The 20,330-nt window shown below is 36.1% G+C and overlaps 1 protein-coding gene across 2 annotated transcripts; it reads right to left on the bottom strand.

The window, feature by feature from the left end:
- Positions 1-1,988: 1,988 nt before the first annotated feature.
- LOC136208827 (AT-rich interactive domain-containing protein 3-like) lies at positions 1,989-18,347 on the bottom strand. 2 transcript variants are annotated; one of them, XM_066000080.1, is made up of 14 exons: positions 18,114-18,347; positions 17,247-17,756; positions 16,694-16,955; positions 16,545-16,584; positions 14,788-14,840; positions 8,318-8,363; positions 7,052-7,144; positions 5,601-5,708; positions 5,458-5,509; positions 5,294-5,369; positions 5,112-5,178; positions 4,824-4,874; positions 3,525-3,617; positions 1,989-2,482 (listed from the first exon to the last, which is right to left on the bottom strand). In XM_066000080.1, the coding sequence occupies exons 2-14, from the start codon at positions 17,746-17,748 to the stop codon at positions 2,381-2,383; spliced, it is 1,545 nt and encodes a 514-aa protein (XP_065856152.1). In that variant the 5' UTR covers positions 17,749-17,756; positions 18,114-18,347; the 3' UTR covers positions 1,989-2,380. The 2 variants fall into 2 exon arrangements, with proteins under 2 accessions (XP_065856152.1, XP_065856150.1); XM_066000078.1 differs by having other exon boundaries at positions 16,694-17,756.
- Between the last annotated feature and the right edge of the window lie 1,983 nt (positions 18,348-20,330).

Genomic DNA, 20,330 nt, shown 5'->3' on the forward strand with positions numbered 1-20,330 from the left:
TAATGATAAAGATGATAGCGGCGAAAGACAATGGACAAACACATGTTGCAAATAAACACACAACACGAAGAAGAAGTATTTAAAAGGTCTTAATCAAGACTCAAGAGGAAGCAAAAAGAGTGGGCATTCGTTAACTTAGAGAAATCAACATGTACTTTGACCTATTCAAGTAAGCATTCCTTTTCATTTGAATTGAATGCCTCGGAAAACTCAACAATCTTGGATTATAGATTCAGACCCTTCTTATAAGATGAATGACCCTACATAAAGAACGAAGGCTAGGATGGAAATCGTTCTCTGGGTATCCCGCTCCTTATGGTATATACAGTAGATATATTGTAGACTCAGATAAAACTAGGGTAAATTCCAAAAAAAAAACCCGTGTGGTTTCACTTATTGATAAAAAAAGATCTGTACATTTTCTTTTGACAAAATGGGGATTGTGTTTAAGACCGTTAACCAAAACGTGGAAAAACAGTTAACCCAGTCAATTGGGCTGACGTGGCAGAGGGTATTTTTGTCCAAAATTTTTTTCTTGGATAAATTCCAAAAAAAACCTATGTGGTTTCACTTATTGACAAAGAAACAAAGAAAGGATCTGTGCTTTTTATTTTAACAAAATGGAGATTATGTTTAAGACCGTTAACCAAAATGCGGAAAAATAGATAACCCCGTCAACTGGGCTGACGTGGCAGAGGGTATTTTTATCCATTTTTTTTTCTTTCATATAAAAGGCATCCCTTCCTATCAACAATCAATCATCAATTCAAGTTGGGGTTTTCCCCAATTTCTTCATAGATTGGAAAACCCTAGAACTCAAATCCTTAAAACATTCGTTCTACTGCATTACAAACCAAGATCATGAGTTCAAGCTCTAATTCATATAACTCCAAGCACTCTGTGGATCACGGACATGAAATTAAATGTTTTTGCAGCTTCAGAACTCCAATACGAACGACATGGACGAAGAAGAACATCGAAAGAAGGTTCAAAGGATGTGCAAGGTATCCAGACTCAGGTTCAAGTTGAAGGGAGGCATTTTATATGAAAGAAAAAAATGGATAAAAATACCTTCTGCTACGTCAGCCCAGTTGACGGGGCTATTTTTCCGCATTTTGATTAACGGTCTTAAACACAATCTCCATTTTGTCAAAAGAAAAAGCACAGATCCTTTTTTTGTCAATAAGTGAAACCACATGGGTTTTTTTTTTTTGAATTTATCCAAGCAAAAAAAAATTTAGACAAAAATACCCTCTACCACGTCAGCCCAATTGACAGAGTTAACTGTTTTTCCGCGTTTTAGTTAACGGTCTTAAACACAATCCTGATTTTGTCAAAAGAAAAAGTACAGATCTTTTTTTGTCAATAAGTAAAACCACAGGGTTTTTTTTTTGGAATTTACCCATAAAATTATAATGAATGATAGAAGAAGATGAATGACCCTGGATAGAGAAAAAAAGAGGCTAGGATGAATAATTTTAATAATAGAACGAAAAAATTTCAAGCCACAAACCACATGACTTTTTCATCTAAACATTTCATCACATACTCTTCATGCCTAAGCAGCAGCAACAACAACAATAAAGCCTTAGTCCCGAAATGATTCGGGATCGGCTAACATGAACCATCATATAAAACCATGAAATAACCATAGTAGATGGATTCTTAGCAACCATAGCCGGCAAAGGAGATGTCATAATAAACCCTCACATAACTTTGCGAAATGTTCTTCATGTCCCTAAGCAAAGGAGATGTCATAATAAACCCTCACATAACTTTATTACGTCATCTGGTCCGATCAATTTGAGCCATTCGGTCTGATCAAGTGACCTATGACCCCTCTATAAATCCGGTTTGATGTCCGGTCCAATTATGATGACATTGTTATTAGCTACAAATTACAAAGCAGCAAGTTGCTGACTGTGTGAACATACATATCTACAATAGAAAATAAAGGAGCAATTGTCTGAGCATTTACAGGAGAAATGTTAGAAATTAGTTCGTATGCTCCACTATAAATACATATCATTCATACAATTCTTTTGAATCAATACATACAATTTACAATCATAAATCTGATAAAACGAAATAATAAAATTAGATAAAATTGCAAAAATGATCGGTAAAAACTCGAGCAGCATTTCAAAGAGCAGCTTGTTTGTTCAAATGATTTATGAAAAGATGCTTCCTATTCAACTAAAAAAGAATGATAATAAACAGGAAAAAAACATAAAATAAGAAAAGCCGAGGTAAATTGAACTATTACATACATCGTCGAAGCTCAGTTCGACTCAGCTCAACCCTACGTACCTCCCAATTGCTAGTCTTGTGAAATGAATGAATGAATGAATGTATGCAACGCAGACTTTTGCGCATTTCGTTAGTCGGACTGCTCGAATGGGACACGAACGAATAATTGTCCATGGAGAGTTACCACGGCTGATGTGTGATGCGGGTCTATTCGCGACGGTAAACTCACTACCTGCAATCAAAATTATTAATAATAATATGACTCTCTCATCTTCATAAACTCAACAATTTAGGTCACAACAAGTAAATAGATAAATAAACTAATTCCTAAAATTTATATAAAAGCAAATCTCAGCCATTCATTTTGATTTGAATGGTTGAGATTTATCTAACATAACCTCTCATTATCACTGTAAAATTGATTGAGTAGATAGAGTAAATTACACCAATGGTACTGAACTTTATCCCAGTTCACACTTTCATACCTAGATTTCATTTTATCCCAAAAATATATATCGAGTAAAGATGACTAGACAATTAGAATATTTAACCAGTTTACAGAGAAATGGTTTAGGGATAGAACATAATTGCATCATTATCCCAGCATATCAACATTATAGATGAATTTTGCAAAGTATGACACTGAAATTGTACTTTTTACGCTCGTTATCATTCAAGAAAAAGAGCACCGTCCTTGATTTTATTAGCCATCTTCATGCAGCTTTACAAAGATAGAGAAAATCGAAGAGAGAGAGAATCAATCAATCCAGAGAGAAATAAAACAATTTGGTCAAAATCGCGTTGACTGGCCGGTCAAATGTACTAAATTATCCAGTAATCTTTACTTGAGATATATTTTTAGAACAAAATGAAATCTAGGTAACAAATTGTGAATTGGGTTAAAAGTTAGTACCATTGATGTAATTTACTCGAGTAAATAAGATGAATCACTGCTAACAACTTACCCCTCCATAAAGATCAATACAACATTCTAAACTAATACTAGAAAAAATCACTTCTAATCCTTCAAATTTTCAAGTCCTTAAACTTGTGTTTTTTATTTAATAAATAAAGCCCTAGGCAATAGTAAATGTTAATTGGATTTTTTGCCTGAACTTATTTCTTATGTTGTGCGGAAACGGAAACTGACGCGGTCACGGAAACGGACACCGGGAAATGGTAATGGAAACAGAAAAGAAATGAACACGAAACGCGAAAACGCTAGTGATGAAGAGTTTCCGTACAATATAGCTTATTTCTCATAGAACTTGTACCTTTTTGAAAGGTGTGACGCCCCAAGGATTATCAGGGTGGTCAGGCTCACCACTTATAACCAGTCTTCCAGCTGGATCTGATTGAACGCGCACCTGAACATAATAAAAAAACATAGCCATATTAGTGCAAGTTTGTTCGGTTTGAAAGAATGGAAGGGAATCAAAGAATTTAGCGTGGTGACTTGAGAAATAAAAAATTTGAATAAATTTACTAATATGTCCTTTGTATTCATACATACAAATGCAATATTATTAATATAAGAATATGTACAATTATTTTAAATAATAACTTCCTCAATCGATAAATTAATTTTTCATGGGCATTCAAGTATCATTAGTTGTCCAACCTTCAATTCTTTGTTGGGATAAGGACTGAATTTGCCCTATCATTCTTGGAAAAGTTCAGATTTACCCCTAATGTACGAAATGATGTAATTTCATCCCTAACGTTGTCAAACAAGACCAATTTTGCCCCTACCTAACAGAAAATTTGAACAGACTGATATAACAGCTATTCGAGTGCCGCATCAGATCTTCCAAACCAGTTTATCGATAAACGGAAAGAGTTTCGTGCATTTCGGTGGATTTTTTTATAACTGTTTCAATAACAGTAACATTTTAGGCAGTTTTTTTTATAATTAACTTGTATTTGACATAATTAAATATTTGCATTTTGACATAATTGATGTTTGAAAGTCCGATGTGATAATTAAATAATGGAATCTGTTTGAACTTTTTGCAAGATTGGGGAAAATTTTCACCATTTCGTACGTTGGGGTAAGTCGGCACTTCACAATGCAAAAAAATGATAGCTTATTCCTGAAGGCAACAACCTTCTCACAGCCAAAAACTTGAATTGGGGCACAATATGTATCCATTATATATCAACATTGAACTAATTCATTTAACAACCTATAAATCACCTAGGCAATTTTGAGCTATACCATATAATAAGAACTCAAAGCTGGCCTAAACCATCTCTAGACCTCTACACTTGTCCAGAAAAGTCAACTGCCACACATACTTTAAAAACGTCTTATTTACCCCCTAAACTTGCTGAAAATGACCTATTGACCCCCTAAAATCCATGTGGAAAAGTAAGAGGAGATTTTGGACAAGTTGATGTGCGTACACTTAAGCAAGTTCAGAGGGCTAATAGATTATTGTAAGCAAGTTTAAGGGGCAAATAGGCCACTTAAGAAAGTTGAGAGATTTAATAGGTCAATTAAAGCAAATTCAGGTTAAATATGACATTTTCAAAAGTATAGTTACACCAGAATATGTGAAGAAAATACTGACCTCTTCTCGAAGAAGCCCTGGTACTAAAGCGTAAACCTCAAAGCAATCCTTCTGTTAGCATATATTTTATTTCATGTTAGCATAACCACCAGTATGGATTTTTCTATCACTTTCAACCTATGTTGCACGGAAACTCTTCTCTGTTAACGTTTCCACATTTCTTATCGTTACCGTTTCAGTTCTTTTTCGTTTCCATTACCATTTCCTAGCTATATTTTTCTAAATATAACGTGTACCCGTTTCCGTACAACATAGATTTGAACTCAAACAAGGGAAGCAAGAACTTACTGTTCTCTGTACATTGACCTTCACCCAATCAGCTGGCGGTCCAAGGTCGACAACCTCAACGTCCAATCTAAGAAAACAACCAACAGTAACTGATTGATATCAGCTGCTTTGCATAATACTTAGTAGCTTTCAACTAAATAAAATTTAACAAGCCTCATAAAATAGGCAACAAGAATCTTAACCGTGGCTTAGATGTTCTAGTACGTGCAGCTTTGACAGCATCTTCCATGTAAGATGGGGTTTTACGTTTAAGTAAACCTGAGTTACCATGAAGATTAAGATTTAGAAACTAGTTTAAACTTCTACAAGATTCATAATCAACCAAGTTAACAAAGTAATTAATTACCGATGGTTTTAAGCTGTTTTTCATGCTTCTGCAAAGGCGTAGAATTCTTATCCTATAAGACACAGAAACATCTCATTTTGATGTTAAAAATGTATGAAAACAAGTTTGATAAAAGCACAAAAAATAGTCTCAACTCAACACACCTTAATGATAGGATCACTAACTTCTCCATTACCAATAAGACGTTGGGAGTGCCAACCCTGCATAGCACGTGTCGCTGCATCCCTTCGTGCTCTAAAAGATCCAGATGCCTGATTAACACCAAGAGGTGAAAAGAATATTAGGACATACAGCAGTTAGGTGTAAAATGAAAGCACAGAAAATGTTTAACCATCAGAGTTCCGGAACATTTTGTAAAAATTTAAACATGTTATCATGGAAAATATCGTAAAACAAGAGGATTAGGTCCATGTTATAAAATTGCACTGGATAATCCAAGACTTCATGCTTCTAGGAGAATCATCTTGATCAATTATAGATTATGTGTCCACATGGAAACCATAAACAGAAATATGGGTATTGCTCAAATTCAACAACATTGAATAGGAATTGGACTCTCGAGTGCGTAAACCAAATCAAGGATGCCCCCTCTCGACTGATCTAGGATTGAGATTGATTCAAGTGGTGCAAGTATAGAGTTGTGCACTTATGAACATGTCATATCTATTACTTAATTATTTTTAATTTATTTGTGCTGTTTGTGTGTTTCGGCGGTTGTGTGTTTGTGGCTTTGTTGTTTTGTGGACTAGTAGGCAGTTTTCTCTAAATTTCTGGAACAGGGAGTTGAATCCCCTTCTTCCAAAATAGTTTCAGAAATCTGAGAGCTTTACAAGCCCCAATTCAGCGATTGGTTAAAAAGGCAGAAAATCGAAAGTACAGAACAGTAGAAGATCAGAGCTTTATTACATAACTCCGTCACAGACTTTGAGCCATAACAGAACGTGTATGGCACTGGGGATGGGATGGGGCAAGCAGAATTCTAGCTTCCTTGCCCATTATCCTAATGAAGACAGAAAACTTCCCTCGTCCCCATCCTCACGGTCACAGGGTTCTCCAATCTCCACCCATTTTGCATTCCTAGTCATAGGAAGCTAATTTTGATACTCTTGTTAACCTCTCATGCACCTTTCTATGTTTGTTCAACTTCCTATAATTTTATTTTTGGATCGATCACCCCATAAATAGTAGAAACAAAGAATCTTGGACCAATCTGAGTTGGTAACGGTAAAATTATTCTGATTCCACTTTAGAAGAAAAATTCTATGGCAATGACTCGTCTATTTAAATGTGATTCAAGTAAAGCACTTGAACTGATCAAACTTTTAAACTTCTCAATGTCAACAATATTTCTCATATCCTATTTCTGTTTTCAACACAAATGACTTTAGGAGGTTCTAAAACCCTTAAGACAAGGACAGAGGAAAGAACAGGAAAACTCAAACCAATTATTAAGAAAATTTATAAATTATAGCCAATCTAACAAAGTAAAAATTGACAATAAAACTTATGCCTGATAAAAAAAAGGTAGAAACATAGAGTTGATTGGCAATTGGAGATGTTAATATATTAGACCAAGAAGTAAAATTTTAGTTACTTGACTGTCTACATTCACGGGCTCCGAGCTGGAAGCATGGGGTACATCGAGCTCACCACCATGTATTTTATGTCTTTCATAATCAAGAAGTGCCTGAAAAAAATGTAAGCCATCAATTAAACAGCACTACAGTACAGTAAGGAAGTCTGCACTAAATGTTAGCAAGGAATTGTAGCTAAGAGAGATATTCCAGGAATCTAAAGCAAAGAAAGAATGCTCAAGGTCATAACAGGCAACAGCAGCTGACAAATTCCGATTTTTCAGATTTCTAAACAGCACATGTTCACAAGTCATGCAGTTGACAACCAGGAAATAAATGTGCAAACATAAAAACCACGCCCTTTACTACGCTCCTGTGCAAGAAGAAAATGATTAAATGCACCGCAATGCACAAGAAAAGAGTGCACATCCCCCTCACAAATTACATAGAACATAGAAGCTATTTTATGTTTAGAATTAGAACCAAACGTGCAGTTATTTGTTCTCAAGGACACTCGAACCTTGAATGTCCCATATAGGGAGAGACATGCCCTTACCACCAGGTTGTAGCTTGATGGGCAATTTTATATGCACTAGACACACTAAATATTGTAAATAATGGTGGCTCATCTTTTCTATTTCTAGAAAATTACATGAAAAGGAAGGAAACTTTCAGCATACCTATACCAATATAAAGCTCAGACCTATATCAAAAGGAAGGAAGGAAACTTTCAGCATACCTATTTCTAGAATATTCTTTCATTTTCTCTCCTTCACACCTTCCAAATAAAGCTCAGACTCAATACCTAGAAAGTTTACTTAAAATAACAGCAATAAGAAGAAAGCTAGAAGAACAATAAATATAACAATATATACAATTGCCCTAAGGCGCACACCTAATGAAACATGCACTTTGTAGCCTAAGGCTTTTAGATTGGAGCCTTTAGTCTGAGCACACCCTTAGCCATGACTCTAATAATCATGGCCGAGTTGACGTGCACACATGACATTCAAAGTTACACCAAGGATTTCTTTGATTCATAGAAAAGACTATAGAGTAAGATGTTGAATGGCATATAAAATAGCTATCTGGTCAAAGCTAATGTGTTATATTTGATGAAGCTACTCCATAATCTCAACATTTGCCATCATGCAACAAAGATGTTCTCCAATATAAAACACATAATTCTAACATATAAATAAAGCACAAATGTAAAATATCAACAGATACAGGAAAGCAAACAAAAACAAAAACTTATATGTATACATTTTGTCATTATGAGTCACCTTCTCATAAAAACCTCGAAACGTCCATGACACGGTAGTACATGTCCTGTTGAAGGAAGTAGTGAATAAAAAAAATTAAAAGTACATTGAAAAAAAGTACCAAAACAAATATCACTATGATACTAATATCAATTGCATGTCTCAAAGGAAAAAAAAAGATCACACAGTGCAGTTCTTATAGAGTGAAGTTCGGTTACTAATTCATCTAGCCAAGACTTTGCAATTTCAAGTGTTCTAGGTCAAAAAGATATTTTAATCCACCATCTAGATATACACAACTATGTACATTCAGTTCAGTAGAATGCTCATTCAGTTGTAGCTCTAATGCCTATCCCATTTTCTCAAGCCTATATGCTTTAAAAAATTCATGGTTCGATTTTAAATTGAGCTTTTTCAAATTTTCATCTTAAAAAGTATTGGCTAAAGCACAGGCCAACTATCAGGATTACCTTTCTCGCTCTCCCATGATTAAAAAGGTTTTAATTACGTTGATGGTAAAAAAAAATCTGTTACTGCATCTCAAGGCACCAATAAGGAGAAAATAAGGGACACAATATGAAAAGGTCAATGTTTTGAAGTAAAACTACATCAATTTGACTTGTTGACTAGTTTCAGCAAAATATTGTTTGCGAAATGGATGATTAAGTTTCCAGCATTTAAGAATAAGTGGATTTTTCGACATTAAACCTTCAAGGAATTTTAAAAATTTTCCTTCAAGGATTTAGATTAGTTCCCCGCACTAGCACTTATTTTGCACGCCTTTATACGTGACAATCCAATGTGAAGCAAGTAGCTAGTAACAAGTATCAACTTTATGACCTTTTGTTTCTGTAGGAAGTATAGTTGTGAAAGGCGATCGCCTGGGTCGCCTGAGGCGAGAGGCGACCCAGGCGTTCCTTCCCTCGCCTTCTCAACTGGAAGGCGGGCGATATGCATAAGGCGACCGCCTGGCCACCACAGGCGAGAGGCGGTTGGAGGCGAGAGGTGGTCGCCTTCTGCACTTCAGGCCGTAAGTTGCAGTTTTTCTTGAAAAAAAATTCGAAACATGTATAAAAGGGATTTTTAGGTTAAAAAATCAAAAACTTTCGACTGAAAGAAGAAGAAAAAAGCAAACTAGCCACAACAGCACTGATCGATCGAGATAGAAAATTCATCTCCACCCAACAGCACCGATAGACAGAAGGCCGGCAACCACCCACCACGATTACAGGTACTGTCTGTTCTCCTTTCTTTTATTTTTCTTCCTGTACTGTTCTCTCTTGCCTCCTTTGTTTTATTTTTCTTTTCATACTCTTCTACTTTCTTCTATTTTTCTTTCTTCATCTTCATCCTACTGTTATGCTGCCCAAATTTCTACTCATTATATTGACTTATGCAAATGTTATGCTGCCCAAATTTTGTGATTTTTGTTATTATTGCTAAGTTATGAAAGTTTATGTGAAGTTTATAAAAGTGTGTGAAGTGAAAGTGTGAAATTTTATGCTAATGATACTATTATGCAAGTAACTCCGCCTGTGAGGGTCACTTGGTGGCCTTTACAGCCGGTCCCAAACCCGGACAAAGGAGGAGGGTTGCGGTAGGTTTGTGGCGGCCAGCGTAAAACTTAGCCACATCTTATGACATGAACCATAATATAAATACCGTTGGGGCGTTCCCTACTCAGCGACGCGCTGCACTTCCTAGACCCGGGTGTAGTGATAAATGTGCAAGGGTTGCTAGGTCGTCGCCCCGAAGCGGCGCGCCACCCCAGGACCCGGGGGTGGTGTCAAATATGCAAGGGTTGCGGGTAAATAAGCTAGTCCACGGTAATGGTAGGGGTAGGGGTAAGGGTAGTAGGTTACGCTTTGGGACATGGAACATAGGTTCTTTGACAGGAAGATTAGCTGAAATTGTAGATGTTATGAAGAGGAGGAGAATAAATATATTATGCCTACAAGAAACCAAGTGGGTTGGAGCCAAGGCTAGAGAGATAGCTCCTTGGGGTTATAAGCTTTGGTACTCAGGAAAGGATAAGGGTAGAAATGGAGTAGGTATTCTTATTGATAGGGAGTATATTGATGAGGTAGTAGCGGTGTCTAGGAAGAGCGATAGAATTATGAGTGTTAAGCTAGTGATAGGGGATGAGGTTGTGAATGTCATTAGTGCATATGCGCCACAAATAGGATTAGATGTGTCTATAAGACAAGCTTTTTGGGATGACTTAGAGGAAGTGGTGCAACAGGTTCCTAGGGATGAAAAAATGGTACTAGGGGGTGATCTCAATGGACACGTGGGTTCTAGGCGAGATGGGTTTGAGAGTGTTCATGGAGGGTATGGTTTTGGAGATAAGAATGAAGCAGGAAATGATATTTTGGAATTCGCATCAGCCTATGACTTGAGTATCATGAACACATGGTTTATGAAGAGAACATCCCACTTAGTGACTTATCGGAGTGGCGGTAATGCGAGCCAAATTGACTTCTTCTTAGTAAGGAGTGCTTGGAGAAAGAGTTATATTGATTGTAAGGTGATCCCTGGTGAGAGTACGACAACCCAACATAGAGTAGTGGTGCTAGATTTTCGAAGTAGGAAATGTATAAGAAAACAAACACCTCAAGTAGAGACTAAGATTAAGTGGTGGAAATTGCAAGGGGAGAATCAACAAAAATTTGTGGATGAGATGACCAAAAAAGATATTTGGACTTGCAATATGGATTCAGATATAGATTCAATATGGAATAAGATGGAGCATAGTATAAGGGAAGTAGCGAAGGAAGTTCTAGGGGAATCTAAAGGTAGCATGCCACCGGGTAAGGACACATCTTGGTGGACAGAAGAAGTACGACAAGCAGTAAAGAGTAAGAGAGAATCCTATAAACTATTGGGGAAATGTAGGAGTGACGAGAACTACGAAAAATACAAAGAGGCTAAAAGGGAAGTAAAGAAGGTCATACGAGATGCTAGAGCAAAGGTGAATCGGGATCTGTATACAAGATTGGATACGAAAGAAGGGGAAAGAGACATATATAGAATTGCTCGGATGAGAGATAGGAAGACGCGAGATCTCGGAAAAGTTAAATGTGTGAAGGATGTGGACCAGAAAGTCCTAGTTGGAGATAAGGATATCAAGGAACGATGGAGGTCCTATTTTGATGACTTATTTAATGGAGATCGCCAACAAGATGTTGGAGATATAAGTATCCATCACGATATGATAAATCATGAATGCCTGCGGAGAATTCAAAAGGGTGAAGTCAAAATGGCATTAAGTAAGATGAAGTTGAAGAAAGCAGTAGGACCTGATGGCATCCCTATTGAGATTTGGAGATGTTTGGGAGAAAGAGGAATCGAATGGTTGACGACGTTCTTCAACAAAATTTGGAGAAACAATAAGATGCCATCAGAATGGAGGAAAAGTACCTTAATCCCTTTGTATAAGAACAAAGGCGATGTCCAAGATTGTGCCAACTATCGGGGAATCAAATTAATGAGTCACACTATGAAACTTTGGGAGCGAGTGATTGAACAAAGGCTAAGGAGGACGGTGAAGATCTCGGAAAACCAGTTTGGCTTTATGCCGGGAAGATCAACTATGGAAGCCATCCATCTAATGAGACAATTAATGGAGCACTATCGAAATAAGAAGAAAGACTTGCATATGGTTTTCATTGACTTGGAGAAAGCATATGATAAGGTACCAAGGGAAGTACTTTGGTGGGCCTTGATAAGGAAAGGCATTTCGCGGAAATATATTGACATCATAAAGGACATGTATGAGGGAGTATGCACGAGTGTACGTACTAGTGTTGGGAAAACTGAAGAGTTTCCTATTACGATTGGAGTGCATCAAGGTTCCGCACTAAGCCCATTTCTTTTTGCCATCGTTATGGATGAACTAACAAGTTCACTTCAAGATGGTATACCATGGTGCATGCTGTTTGCAGATGATATTGTGTTGGTTGATGAGACGAAAGAAGGAGTGGAGATGAAGTTGGAACTATGGAGGCAAACTCTAGAATCTAGAGGCTTTAAGTTGAGTCGAAGTAAGACAGAATATTTGGAGTGTAAGTTTAGCGGCCGTAGGAGTAGGGAGGCAGGGACAATCACCCTAGATGGGAGAGTTGTTCAGGCCTCGGATTGCTTCCGGTATTTAGGATCTATTATCCAAACGGATGGAGAAGTAGATGGAGATGTTGCCCATAGGATTAAAGCTGGTTGGTCGAAGTGGAAGAGTGCTACGGGTTCCCTTTGTGATCCCGGCATGCCTAATAGATTGAAGGGAAAATTCTACCGGACGGCAATTAGACCAGCATTGTTATATGGTACGGAGTGTTGGGCAGTGAAACACTGCCACATCCATAAGATGTCGGTGGCGGAGATGCGTATGTTGAGATGGATGTGTGGTCACACGAGAAAGGACCGGGTGCGTAATGAAATAATTAGGACAAAAGTAGGGGTTACATCTATTGAGAATAAAATGAGAGAAAACCGACTAAGGTGGTTTGGCCATGTGAGACGTAGAGCGCTTGATGCGCCGGTTAGGAGAACCGAAGAGTGGCAAAGGGATGTAGTGGTGAGGGGTAGGGGAAGACCTAAGCAAACTTGGAGGAGGGTGATCGAGAGTGATATGAGTGTATTGGGAATTGAGGAAAATATGGTAGTGGATAGGACGGAGTGGAGGGAGCGAATCTGTGTCGCTGACACGACTTGATTTTCACGGTTTTATATGATGGTTCATGTTAGCCGACCCCGAATCATTTCGGGACTAAGGCTTTGTTGTTGTTGTTGTTGTTGTTGTTGATACTATTATGCAAGTTTATGAATGTGTGTGAAGTGAAAATGTGTGAAAGTGCTTGAAACTGTATGAAAGTTTGTGAAAATGTATGAATGTGTGAGTGAAAATGTGTGAAAGTGTTTGAAACTGTATGAAAGTTTGTGAAAATGTATGAAACAGTGACTTACAGGTGTAATTTTCCAAATTTTGCAGGCTTTTGGACATAAGTATTAGTAATTCTAATACATCGAAAGCGACAAATCCTTGTTGGAAGTATGTGCAAGAGGTCAAGCAAGGAATTCAAATGATTCAGAAGTTAAACTAGTCAATTTGAGTTATGGTTTTATTTTTTGTGTTTTTCTAATTTGTTTGTCACCTCACGTGCGAGAGGCGGTCGCCTCGCCTCAAGGCGGTATTTTACCCTTATCGCCTCGGCTCGCCTTTCGCCTTTCACAACTATGGTAGGAAGCTAATATCCAATCTACTCATGTTTCTTCTTACAAGTTTTTATTAATTTTGACCATTCTTTCCATAGTTTTGCATATTTGCTGACAATATTTGGTCATGACAATGTTTTCAGAGCTCATTGTAGAATACTGATTAGCTTAGGACCATAGAGGTTTAGGATTCCAAATGAGTAACTCAACGAGGTTCTAGGAGAGTGCAATATTTCATGCATGCACACACACATATCCTTTATGCACACGGAAATAATCCATACAAATTGACCTGCGGTTTACATCTAAAATTATTTTTTCCCACGCACTCTCAAATGGTTGTTTACAAACAAACTGTATCCTATACACATACTCCACAAATGAACTATGTAATAAGTGCAAAAAAATATTAAATATATATATATATATATATAACTCTATTGCTTTAAGCAAACTTTGATTATCAAATACTCAAAACACAAACCACTGTTTCTTCAAATCCATATTTCACCTTCTTCCATCTAAAGGCCACAGTTATACATTAATGAAATTTAGCCTACCATTACACCTAAATTACTCTTCCCAATAATCCCTAAAATGGTTGCTAAGAAACCCTAGCGTATACACTTGGGCCGAAGATCAACTATATAAATAAAAACAGGGATAAAAACAGGGATACGGTCCAAATATACCCCTATTATTTTTAGAGAAGTGCATATTTATCCCTAACGTACAAAATGGTAAAATTTTACCCCTAACATTTTCAAGCAAGATCAATTTACCCCTACTTAACAGAAAATTTGAACAGACTGGTTTCTCTCGCTTTTGGCATAGCGGGGCCCAGGCGGGAGGCCCGCATGACGGGCTATTAGCTCAGTGGTAGAGCAAGCCCCTGATAATCTGATTTTCTTTTTCAGTTTTTGAGTTATCCACCAAGGGAGGAAGCAGGAAGAGGCTGACGACAACCCGAATTCGAATTAAACAAAATTTATACCTATCTTTTAAACATGCTTAATTATTAACCATGCAATAATACATATTTTTTAAAGTAGCACCACAAAGCATCACATCCTTGTTATGCCTAAGTTTATATGATATTATATCATCCTACGTACTCCCTTATTTTTCAGTCTTTGAGTCCAGCATGAACTTTCCATATCTAAATTATGACAATTGCTTCCTAAGAATTGTTGCATAGAAAAAGGGCTAGAATATCAATTGCATGACAACATTTATTGATTTAACAAATTTAAAGAAACAAAAATACAATTGTTCCTTACTTTGGAGGTCTAAAAGATTCTCCCACTTGCCGCCATAACTTACATGAAGTCACCTAGAGAAGAGAGAGAGAGTGATTATAAGTGCATTGCCAAAACAAATGAAATGATAACTAAAAATGGAGGTAAAAACCATATCATAGACCGCATAGCATGATAGTTAAATGGATAACAAAAACAAATTAAAAAGAAAAAACATCAGCACATCTCTTTATTCAAGAAAGCATAGCATTCAAGAATGAGGTGCAACTGCATTGACTGTGCCAAGGTGCAAAACAAATCATTATGATCAAACTTCATAATATAAGACCGTCAAACTTATACCAGAAGATTAAGAATATATACAGTATAAAATAGAACATACAAAAATTAGCTTATATGATTTTTCAATTGGAAATATCACTAGAAAAAGAAATGAAGACATTACAGGGCTCGTGATCATATGTTCCACTAATTAGCAATAGTCCCTAAGGCAACATAACACAAATACTCGTCGTTTAAGCATATAGATTACTTCATAGATTAAATTAGAAACAATAAAATAAATAAATATATAAATCTGAGGATGATAATTATGAGAAGTTCCTATTTCGTGTAATGAAACTTATCTGAAGTTAAACTTTCATTGCCCAGGCATGCATCTCATTAACAGAGTCCAACGTTTTTGTTGACTAATGATCCTTTTGGACCTTATGCCCCAGGCATGACTTCAAAAAATTTGTTATCAAAGTGTTGTATATGGAAGAAATTTTATCACAAGTACAATTACCACCATGAAAAAATCATTATTCACTTTTTCATTTTAAATTTCTCTTTTAAAATTGAATTGAAGTTGATTTATATTGAATTTTTTTGTAGAGTAATTAAGATTGGGTTGTAATATTAAATGCCTTATGAAAAGAAAAGTACATTTTGAATTCTATTTTTCCATTTGAAAATATACTTCATTAATAAAAGTTTAAAGATAATATGAATTTCATATTAACCCAAAACTGTGGACTAAAAGCCAATTTACACTTTTTATTTTTGAAGTTATTTATCTTAAGTGTAACCTTTAATGATATTCTTTCATATGAAACCTTTGTATATCTAACATATTGATTATTTGATACTTCCAATCTTATGACAAGCATTTTCTGTAAAACATTCTACTTGTTCAAAGATTCATCTACCATGTGAACTTCATCTTACAAGGTTAATCAATGCATAGAAACCTCCAACAAAAATTACTAAACTTTCTCAACTAATCAGCATAAAAGAAATGCCTCATTTCTATGAATATCAGATTCACGCTCTTTCCATGTGGTCGCTATCAAGACAAGAGAAGAGCAGGTATGCACTTGCATGCATATATATGATCTCTATTCACATATTCACATGTTTTTCTAGGCAGAATGTTCTGGCCCAACTCCAACATAATCAAGTCAATTGAAAATGTATGAACAATTTTTCAGCTTTGCGTTGTCAGCATAGCAGTGCATATATCCCAGAATAAGTTTCAGGCACATGCGCACTTGCATGTATGCATGCATATATATGTTGACTCCAGTGATACCCTTTGTATAAGAAGAATGCTCTAGTTCAACTCACATAATCAACACATTGAATTCACAGGCAAAACCACAACAAGCAACAACCCAGAAACTAACTGAAGATGGGTGCGAAAATACAAAAAGTGGCATTGAAACTAATAAAAGGTGAATGCAAAAATGAAAAACTATCAACTTATGTTGTAGCCTTATTGGCATAACAGCACATACCTTATCATAGCCACCCAATTTCATGACAGCTCTCCACAACCTTATCACCAAAAGGAAGTATGTAATAAACCAAAATTGTCTTTATAAAGAGAGAATGTTTGCAAGATGAACAATGAAGTTCCATAATCAATAGAAACTTATAAACTTACTTCAGACAATTTAATCCCTCTCCATAGAACTTTGGAGGCTTGAATTCCATACTTCTCTCCCTAAAGAAATTTTCAAGCTCCATCATAAATGCTGATTGCTCCTCTTCTGTTCCTGATTCACTACCCTCATGATCTTCATCCAAAAGAAATGAATACTTTGAGCCTGAGTTTCCATTACTTGTGACTGCAGCATTGCCCAAATTATCGGTTGCATTCTTCAATTCTATCCTAGACTCGAGGTTACTTTTGATGCTTGATGATCCTGCATAAGGTATAGCGCATTCACTATTCTCTTTAGGAAGGTCATCCATATCATGGTCAGATTTATTTTCTGGAACTTGAGAAGATTCATTTTTTACATTTGTAGTGAGTTTTGCAGATCCAGGATGACTGCTCTCGCATATGTTAGAATTACAATCAGAACTTCCACTCACTTTAGGTTTTAGCGAAGTAGGAGGTTGGCTTTCAGGATCAAGTAATTTTTTGTCCCCATCCAAAGGAACTGAGGAAGGAGAACATATAAGAAGTTGTTCTGAACTACAATTCAACTCACCATTGACATCCCTGGTAGCTGCATCAGTCTGACATGATTTCATACTGGAATTTGAGTTCACAACATTAGCAGTAGCGCTTGTCTCAATTTCAGGTTTTTGTGGACTCACATTGTCCAAATTGGGAACAGCTTCAATCTGAGATTGTTGACTACCAGAATTTGACACCAGGTCGTCATTGTTGAGAACTATACCCACCTGAGGCTGTTGAGTAGCGATCTCTGCACCATTATCATTAGGGTAACTCTCAGTTTCACAATGCTGAGCATCAGTCTTCAATTCCACACTGTCACCATTGGGGACTGCATCAATCTGTGCATGTTTTGGTTCACTCAACTTGTTATCACTCAGGACAGCCTCATTCGCAGATTGTTGCTGACTAGACCTTGATTCCGAGCTTTCATTACCACAAGGTTCCCCAGAATCAGATTTGTGTGGACTGCACTTCAACTCCATGTTATTATCATAAAGCTTTTCACCCTCATCTTCTTTGGCATTGTCCATCTCTAAATCTATATTCAACAGAACGAAAAGTAAAAAACAGAGAAAAATAATAATAAGCCAGAGACAGAGACAGAGAAGACGATGCAATTGCAATCATTGAACTTCAAAACCCAACCAACAACGAAGAACCTACTAAAAAATGCCCTAAATTATGGCATTATCATCCCTAGAATTCAAAACCCTAAAAAATTTCTCTTTTTTTTGTTAATTCGCAAATAATATGCCAAAAAAATCAAGTAAATTAATCCAAACATGTTCTGATTCTAGAAATAGAAGAAATCTGATAATTTACTCAGAATAATCGAAATTCGACAATTTAAAAATGCCGAAAATAAAAAAATTTAAAAAGAGACACGGAAACTTGCCTGCTGCAATGGATTGATTGAGAGACGAACGAAATGTTGGGTGTTGAAAGCAGTTAACTAACAATTGTATTGAAAAAACCCTGGAAAAGAGCCTGATTCTACGTCCTAACAAATGATTCTCTGCTTCCAAATTCTAAAATATTTTTCTGTTCTTTAATTCACTTCCTCATTTGGTTTTGAAAATCAAAGCCAAAAAAAGTTCCGGCAACCATCCTTTTCGAACCATGGGTTAACTACTAAACATGGTACTCCAATTTTCTACCCAACCATAGAATAAAAGGATTAAAAAATAATTTTTTATAATTAAATGAATAGTTTTTTGTTTCTTCAAATAAATAAATTTTAGGGTTAAGGTACGAAAATACTCCTAACGTTTTGGGTCAGAAGCAATTTTACCCCTAACATCTAAAATGGTGAAATTTTACCCCTAATGTTTGTAGCCAAGAGCGATTTTACCCCTAACGTTGATAAATTGGATCAATTTCAAACATTATTATAAAATACAGTCATTTTTTTCTTTATTTTGCACCAATTGCATATCAATTTGTTCTAAAAAAATGATATAATATTTTTTGTAATTTAATAATAAAATTGGAGATTAGTATTTATAAATTCGGTGAATTTTTTGAATTTTTTTTTGTCTAATTCGTACAAAAGACAGTATATTTTTAATATTTTTTTCACATCCCAACATATGTTTGTGATTTGTTACTGATAAAATAACGCATGTGTGAAGTGTAGATGACAAGATTCATGACCGAGAAGACAGTTTGATGAATTATTTCTCAAATTGACCCAATTTATCAACGTTAGGGGTAAAATTGCTCTTGGCTTCCAACATTAGGGGTAAAATTGCACAATTTTAGTCGTTAGGGGTAAAATTGCTCCTGACCCAAAACGTTAGGGGTATTTTTGCACCTTAACCCTACATTTTAAGAAATACATTTTTTCATTCAAATAAATAAATAAAAATAAATAAATACATTTTTTATAAAAAAAACACTATTTAAGAAACGGAAACGTTGTCATACAAAGAGCATCATCTAAATAACTAAAAACAACAACATCATTAAAGAAATTAGCATTGGAACAGGAATATCGAGCCATTGAATGGACCGCGTCGTTCGCTAATTTAAGGACAAAAGCAACATAACAATCTAGGTGGATAAATAACAAATCTCGAATTTCTTCTATAACAACCCTAAATTCAGTAATATCATTGACCTTTGTTAAAATACGATCCACCACTCTTTTGGCATCCGTTTCGAACTGAGCATTTTGAAAGTGGGCACTAGTCAGATTCCCTGTGTGTATCTTCAAGCAAACGATAACTGGATTTAGATGAGTACAAACCATCTCTAGAAAAATGACAAATGAGCGTATCATCTCTAGCTGCTGCAGACACCACCATGCTAGAAATAATATCGACTTCCTGATGTGAGAACCATTCAACCAACCTATTCTGATTCCAAATGTAAAAAGATCGACAATCATCGCATCTTTGTTGTCATTAGTGCAAATAGAGGTGATGTGACGACTTTTTTCATTTATTAACCACGAATCATGCCATACTGAATCTGAATCTCCTTTCCCAATCCTCCAACGTGTGCCCTTTTGGATAACTTTAATCGAAGACCATACGATGCTCCAAAAAAAAGGGATTATTGTCCAATTTAGAGGAAAGAAAAGACTCGTGAGCATAATATTTAGCTTTGAACAATCTGATAACCAACGTATTAGGAGTATCAATAAGTCCTAGCCTGTTTTCCTAGCACTACCAAATTAAAGTCCTGTAAATTTCGAAAACCGAACCCACCATGATATTTACTCATACTCAACTTATCCCAGCTATACGAGTGACTTTGCCGAGCTCCATTCTCATTTGTACCCCACCAGAAAGAATTCATCATTTTCTACAGTTCATCACGTATTGATTTTGGAAGCAGAAAAGTATTGATGCAGAAAGTGTAATGTAAACAACCATCCAAACTAAATTTTCTTTGTAAACCTTCAATACGCTTTTTATCCATTAAAGTTTCCATTAAGAAGACTAAGTTCAGCTTGTGAGCTTTCAATAACTCACTTAGCGATCGAACTGCCCGAGGGTTACCGAGGCCCTGACTGTTCCAACTTAAGCAATTCATAATGTTCGAGATGAGAAAGGTTTGATATACCAACACCTACTACTATATGAATACCGAAACTTAGCTAGATCGA

The sequence above is a fragment of the Euphorbia lathyris genome, chromosome 10, assembly GCF_963576675.1.
Source record: "Euphorbia lathyris chromosome 10, ddEupLath1.1, whole genome shotgun sequence".
NCBI lineage: Eukaryota > Viridiplantae > Streptophyta > Magnoliopsida > Malpighiales > Euphorbiaceae > Euphorbia > Euphorbia lathyris.

What these genes read in the sequence shown, in the direction of transcription:
- LOC136208827 (XM_066000078.1), bottom strand. Translation starts at nt 17,748, where the DNA reads ATGGACAATGCCAAAGAAGATGAGGGTGAAAAGCTTTATGATAATAAC. An exon ending in AGGTCAATGTACAGAGAACA is followed by an intron (nt 4,875 to 5,111) that starts GTAAGTTCTTGC and finishes ATATGCTAACAG; the next exon opens with AAGGATTGCTTTGAGGTTTA. An exon ending in CAGGGCTTCTTCGAGAAGAG is followed by an intron (nt 3,618 to 4,823) that starts GTCAGTATTTTC and finishes TATTATGTTCAG; the next exon opens with GTGCGCGTTCAATCAGATCC.